The sequence below is a fragment of the Monopterus albus genome, unplaced genomic scaffold (assembly GCF_001952655.1).
Source record: "Monopterus albus unplaced genomic scaffold, M_albus_1.0 scaffold158.1, whole genome shotgun sequence".
Classification (NCBI taxonomy): Eukaryota; Metazoa; Chordata; class Actinopteri; order Synbranchiformes; family Synbranchidae; genus Monopterus; species Monopterus albus.
The window spans coordinates 397,904-404,985 of record NW_018128038.1 but is presented as its reverse complement, the minus strand read 5'-3'; the positions used below and the strand labels follow the sequence as shown (position 1 = coordinate 404,985).

At 41.6% G+C, this 7,082-nt stretch overlaps 1 protein-coding gene across 1 annotated transcript in view; it reads left to right on the top strand.

Moving 5' to 3' along the window:
- Nucleotides 1–529: 529 nt before the first annotated feature.
- The window catches only part of LOC109968687 (collagen alpha-1(I) chain), an 84,556-nt gene continuing 78,003 nt past the window's right edge, over nt 530–7,082 (top strand). The window contains exon 1 of the mRNA XM_020615145.1: nt 530–650. Within this exon, the coding sequence (XP_020470801.1) occupies nt 542–650 (109 nt within the window). The 5' untranslated portion in view covers nt 530–541. The remainder of the gene's footprint in view (nt 651–7,082) is intronic.

Below are 7,082 nucleotides of genomic sequence, written 5' to 3'. Positions count from 1 at the left end.
AAATGATTTTAGCATATGGCTGCAATATAACAAAGAGTGAAAAATTTAAGGGGGTCTGAATACTTTCCGTACCCACTGTATATACTTAGTTTGAGCAATTATTCAGGCGTGGGGTGGGGGCCAGCTAGTGAGGCAAGCCCCCTTATTGATCCGCCCCTGGCACTTAATGGTAAAGGTATGTCCTGCAGACTACCTCATCAATCAGCAAAGTAAACAAGTTGCAGACAGGCTTTAAAAAGAACGGGCGGAGACCATGCAGGCTTTTGATTGGTTCATATTAGAAGAAATGGGCGGGGCGTTTATTAGCGCCACTTTGATGTGAAACCACTGCATCAGAGACGCTGCTGCTAGCGCCGGAGGAGGAGGGAGAAGAGGGTAAGAAGTTATTCTTTGTACCACTGCTGCTCCAGCCTAACAGTTTTTTTTTCAAGGGAAAGCGCTATTCAACTATTTTCCTGAATTTATTGTAACTGAAACTGGTTTAACACGTTTTGTTTGCATGTCTTTAACTCTTAATTGCCAAGGTGATTAAAGAGGGAAGATGTTCCGCTGGTTGTTAAAGTGGACGCTTTTCTTTTTCTGCACCGCCTCATCTGATGATGCACCGGTGGATTATGGAGGCGAGTACGGCTCCGGGATGCTGCAGACAGGTAAGAGTGGTGACACCTGAGCGTCCTGACGGTTGAAAGAAAAGGTTGGTGTAAAATACACATTTCGCTAACCTTGCTTGCTAAATTAGATTTAAGAGAGCACTAAGTCAGGAGTCTATGCAGTTCAAGTCCAGTTAATAACCTTAAACGGTACAAAGCTAAGAGGTAAACTGCTTGAGTTTAAACCAGCAGTTTAAATTAGGCCTTGAGAATTGATGCAAACAATACAGGTGTTCTACCTTTTGTTGATAGTTTGTTGTTGTAGGCAATCTGTGCAAAAGCAGAGTTGGAAAAGACTTACTACACCCTCTAAAGAGTTATTTGGGAAAAAAGGCAATTAATAAAGTAGGACCTTTCAGGGTTTTAATCTTATAGCAGAATTTAAAAAACACCTCAAGGCTGTGTAGAAAAAAAGAACAAGACATTAGGCTTCAAATGATGGGGTGGAAAGTGCAACACATTTGCTATTGATCAGAAAGGTATATACAGGCAGGTGTCATTTGCTTCAGCAGAACTGAGTTCAACAACGTACATGTTTATATGCAACACATGAACAAGAAACAAATGGATAGGGATGGAGGGTTTATTTCCAGGAGTGGGTAAGAGTGAGGATTGGAGGGGGAGTATGGGGGCTAAAGGGTAAGAAGGGGTAAGGCGGTGTGAGTAGTGGATAAAGTAGGAAGAGGGGGTGGGGCTTCAGGAGGACGAATGTTCTGCTACCCTCCTGTTTCTTTTTCTCCCTCCTCCTCTTCTTTCTTCTTCATCTTTTCTTTTTCTTTCTCCTCCTTCCTTATCATGCTGTCTTTCACTTTCCTCCATTCCCCCTTTCTTGCTCTGCCATGTTTTCCTTCTCCTGCTCCACTTTAATATTGTTCTCCAGTTGCTCCTTTGTGTTGAGGATGAGCCTCTGAAAAAAGTGAAATCTTTTATTCCACAACTAAAAACGAATTCTCAAACAAGTAGTTGGAATCCAATAAGATAAAACAGACAGCTGAGATGTTGTACCTGGAGCTCTTGGTTCTTGGAGGTGAGAAAGTTGATCTGTTCACCGGTCTGCTTCACCTCCTTCCTCCACGCCATTTCTCATAGAGCAGGTTCCTCTTCTTGCACCTCCTGTCTTGCTCTCCTCCTGCTCTCTGCGAATCCAGGAAAAATAATGCATATAATCCAGTTGCAATTCATATAACATTACATTTTTGTTAGTGTTTGAAGATCTAATCATCAGTAGAGTGCATGTCCCGCAAGAGAGCTAGTAAATGAGTAGTAAATGAGCTAGTAAATATTAAAATTTATCTGAAATGTGGGGACACACTAGTACTGTACAATGCGGGGTACAGCAAAATGTTCAGGTGTTACAGGTCCTGCGATAATGCTACTGTTTTCTCATGAACATACAGTATAAGATTATCTGTGGCTATAACATTCACACTGTTAATAAAGTCAGTCTAACATTTGCTCATGTGAGCGTTTACACCCGACTAACTTTAACATACAACTTTGTAAACTTGCCACTGTAGGAAAAGTGTTTACATGGTCCTCAAAATAAGCCACAACTTAACTGTGCACATGCCATAGGTGCGCTCCAGTGCTTCAACAAATAGCACTACACCGCTGGTGTTTGTATGATTTTGAATTTTTAGAAATTTGTACGAGTTGTGACATCAAACTGATAATAGAAAATGCAACCTTTCAAACCTGTGCAATTAACCATGTGACTGGCATCATGGATTCTTTGAAATACCAGGACATTTTGAAGAATGTGATGTTGAAGTCTCTAACAGCCAATCACTACAGCAGGTTGATGCGTACTGTACTGTAAGTCACCTGGAGGTAGTTACATCATTTATTCAGCGCAGCCTGAATCCAGCTGAAAATCCTTCATTTCTCATGAGCCACTCAACCAACACTCAGCAGCTTCAGTCGGCCCAACTTTGATGCTTTAACTCTCTTTATCTTTTACTCTATTGCTCTTTGGTGTGACAGTAAATTTGTCAGGCTGTTATGTCTAAACCTAGACCACAGTGAAACAATAAGGCTTCAGGATTTTCCCCCTATAGGCCAATTGAATTTAACGGCTTCAGTCAAGAATAGTTTTTGGAGCGCTTTGGGAATTCAGACTACCAGCTGACTGATATTTGTTCAACATCAAATCTCATAAATATGAAGCCCCTAAACATATTTTGAGGTTTTATTTTATTGATACACACACTGTAGAATGCTTCATGACTCCACATCTAAAACAGCCTTAAATGTATGATTGCTGTCATCTTGCCTCTCAATATGCACTTTAAATGTCAAAAACCAAAGTTGGCAAATCTTTCTCATTTGGGTGTGAAATCAGTTTGAGTGAATCAATAGTCTAGATGACCAGTCCTGACATCTACAGAGGAACATCTGCAATTAATAGGTTTCCTTTTACATGAATGAAAAGATATGTTTGGTATGTTGCATACATCATGCACACAAAATGTCTTTATTTTGCATAAATTTCATGGAATGCTTTTATTGTGCCAAGCGGATTCACTTAATCACATCATCATCTTCTACAGTCAGCGTTGTCTCCTGAGTGTTTCCTCATCAGGACTGTTGATACAGTGACCGGTGTACCTGCTATAGGTTGACATTGTGCTTCTGAGCTGTAATGGACTTGTTTAAAACATCCATGCCCTGTTGATCTTAGATTGGCGTTCTGCCAAGCATCTGTGTACGTCATGTCTGGAATCCACAGCATTGCACACTGTTTATTTTCTTATTGCTATCATCTGTTATGCATGTTAGTGGCACACAAACAGATGTCTGAGAGGAGCGAACCGGCCTTGAGGTGACAGACGAACAATGCCTGTCGAACGTTTTCACTGTTTGAGTTGCCGTACTGTACATGGTGACGTGAAAGTCTTGTAAAGTTTCACTGAATAATAGGCTGATGGTCCTAAGATTTCCTCAGTTAAATCTTGCCCCGTTCCAGTTGTAACTGAGCTTGTGTGAGAATGACTGGTTTGTGCAGATCCACCAAATCACCACCTGGGTGGATGTGGCTCAGGAGGTAGGGCGGTTGTCCCTTAACTGGAAGGTTGTTGGTTTGATTCCCGTTCTCCCCAGTCCATGTGTTGGACCAAGACGTTGCTCCCGATGGTCAGACCAGCTGCCATGCAGGGACAGCACCAGCATGGGTGTGTGGTTGAGTTGGTGCTGCAGATGGCTACCTTGGTTCTGTAGTGGAGACAAATTCCTTCTGTGTAACATACTGGCCAATAAAATTGATCATCTTTATATGATGGCATATAGTGTAAATGCTAGCAAGACAATTTAAAATAGCTGTGTGATGCTATGGTGCGAAGCTGTGGAATTTTTGGGCTACTGGAGCAGTTAAAGCCAAACTCAAAAGATTTTTGGAGATTTGAGTGTGTTGTTGGGGTTTTGGGAAGTGTCCATGTCAGGTTCTCTCTGAATGAACTGCTATGTAATTGGTTTCCAAAGCCATGTGATTAGATTCCTGCTTTATGCATGGAGTTTTAGCACTTGTTTTCACATTGGCAATATGAACCAGGAAGAAATTAATTATTCCAAGTGACTATCGTGCTCAGCATTATAATATAGTGTATGCACATTGTAACTTCACTTTAAAGCTAGGGTTGGCGATTCCTTTCACAGAGGTGGAAAGTAGCCAAGTACATTCACTCAAGTACTGTACTTAAGTACAATTTTGAGGTGTGTGATTATTTTCATTTTCTGTTACTTTAGCTTCACCACATTTCAGAGAAAGATATTGTACTTCGTACTGCATTTATTTGATGACTTTAGTGAACCATCAACCTTCCAGTTAAAAGACAACCGCCCTACCTCCTGAGCCACATCCGCCCAGGTGGTGATTTAGTAGTCAGAATGAGGCTATTAGAACAAAATACAGTATAATCACAAGATGTATTGATCCTTGGTTGTAAAATTCACAAGCTACCAGCAGTAATTTATATTTTAAGCATATAAAGTAGTTAAAATGAGCTCCATCTTTTCCAGCTACAGAATTAAATGTGATGTACACAATATGGGTAATGTTGTTGCTACCTGCTTGCAGTGCAAGAGAGAGAAGACCGCTGCACTAAACAGACTCTTTTTACATGCAGCCAGACAGTAGTCAGCTCTAAGTGTATAGATAGGATTGTAATGTAGTAAACTAGGCATCAAAGGCCACATGCATTGCTATCTACGAGCCAGGGCTAAAGCAGTTTAGCCATGAAGCAGAAGTCAGAATGAGAGGGTGGGATTTCTTCGGTTGTCTACTTTCAAAATCAAACTTCCTCTTGCTAGTTTTTCCAGGATCACCAACCCTACCTTTAAGTAAAAAAGCAGATTAAAGAGGGAGTGGAAGAATCTACCAAGTGTTTGTTGCCCCTGAGTCCTTCACCCACATTTTAAACCTCCTATGACTGCATTGGATCATATATAGACCTACTATACATGAAACATTCCTTCACCCAGTTGCATTTAAAAAATTCCTCTGCAGGTGATTTATCTTTTCCACAAAGGTGCTATTGTCAAACCAGCTCTGATATGACTTTGAAGTCTCTGAGTGCAGTAGTCACCCCAGAGACTGATATAGACCTTTTAATCCCATCTGCAATGAGTCTGCAGTGGTCCTGCATAGTTTTTACATCACCATATGTGCGGCATAAGAATGCTGATTTAGTTACTTTGTAGAAGATGCAATTGGACGCTATGGACATTCATGGTCAACAGAAGATGTCTCTAAATTTTGTCTGTGTGTGTGTGAGAGAGAGAGAGAGAGAGAGACATCTTAACCAGTTTGCACCACCATTACACTAAAATGTCCACTTATACACTATATACGTTGTATTTTCTGGGCTTGTGCATGACCTGTAGAGGATGAACCTTTGTCTTTTTGAACTCTTATCTCACGCCACCTTGTCGTCAGATAGAACCACAAGTACAGTAGTGTCTGATAAATGGCATGTGGACACTGTTGTTTTCTTCAGTCAGCTATATCCATCTGTGATATTTGTAAGTATCATTGGAGCACAGTATGCAGAACAGTTGTTGAGAAGAATTTTGTGATGCTTAAAGAGGAATCTGTGTCTGAGCTACCTTTCAAGCTCCACCCATCCACTCACCTAACAGACTTTAATTCTGCATTGGAAATCGCTGACAGACCTTCCTACCGCTCTATGAGAGGGTGTCAGTGGATCTCCAACAGACGTTTCATGTTTCAAGTGCACACACTGGGGATTTGAGAAAGCATCATTTTACTGATGGAAGGGCAGCACAATGGTGCCCAACATGTTTATACTGTAGAGATCAGTGAGTATTGCAGCCTCTATGGGCTGCTGGTTAGAATGCAAATGCTTGGTTCTCTGTTTAATATTTTCTGTTATGCATTCTGATGCACTCATTATTTGGACCTCAGTGTGAATTTCAAACAGTAGGTCAAGAGGTTTTTTCTCCCAGAAATGTGGTAATCGGATTAGGAAATAACACTATAATACAAGTAAGATACACAAGTCTCATAGGCATTCATTTCAGTATATTCCTTAACCCTTATGCCACATCAAGAAGCCCTCGAATCAGACTGCATCAAAAGCACAGCACTGGCCATGTCACAGAGACCCTAATGCTCTTCCAGCAGACTGAGCTCATGATGTCACTGTCAATATAGTGCCAGATACATAACCAGGCATCTGCATCCAATGAAACAAGATGTTGGGCCTTAGTGCTCGGTGAGCCATGATCTGGAGTCCATTAGCCAGCCTTAACCAGGCACCAGCCCACATGCTGTGGCTTGTGTGCTGTAACATTCCCTACAATATTCAGACTGGTTCAAGGATTTGGTTGTGGGTGTGGCATAGGTCCGAGCTTTGAGTGGACAATAGCGGGTGGAGAGGGCTAGGTGCAAACCACATGTTGGGCCAGAACCCTTCTTCCTCATCTACTGTATAATCTCTTCTCAAGCCAACTGGAACCAGTTGGCAGATGGAGTAGGCTGGAGTGTTCAGAGAAAGCTCCTCAGATGTTTGCTATTAGGGATGAATCAGATGTTTGCTATTAGGGATGAATAAAACTCTTAATTCTATTTTCTTAACATTTACAATATTATCTCGGTCACCACTTTGTAGTGTTGTTTCTCCGTGTGTCTTTCATTGCTCAGTCACCGCAAAGAGCTTGTAGACACATTACACCTGGTGGGACACAAGGACACAGTTGATGTGAGAAGGGCAGTTTAATGATCTGGTGCCATGTCCCAAGCTCTTATGTTTATGGTTGCATTTCCATTGTAGTGCTGACACAGTTAATTGTGTCTATTCTTTGCTCGGCACTTAAATTTCTTTGTAGCTTCCATCCATCCCATCCATCCATTTTCTTCCGCTTATCCGGGGCCGGGTCGCGGGGGCAGCAGTCTAAGCAAAGATGCCCAGACCTCCC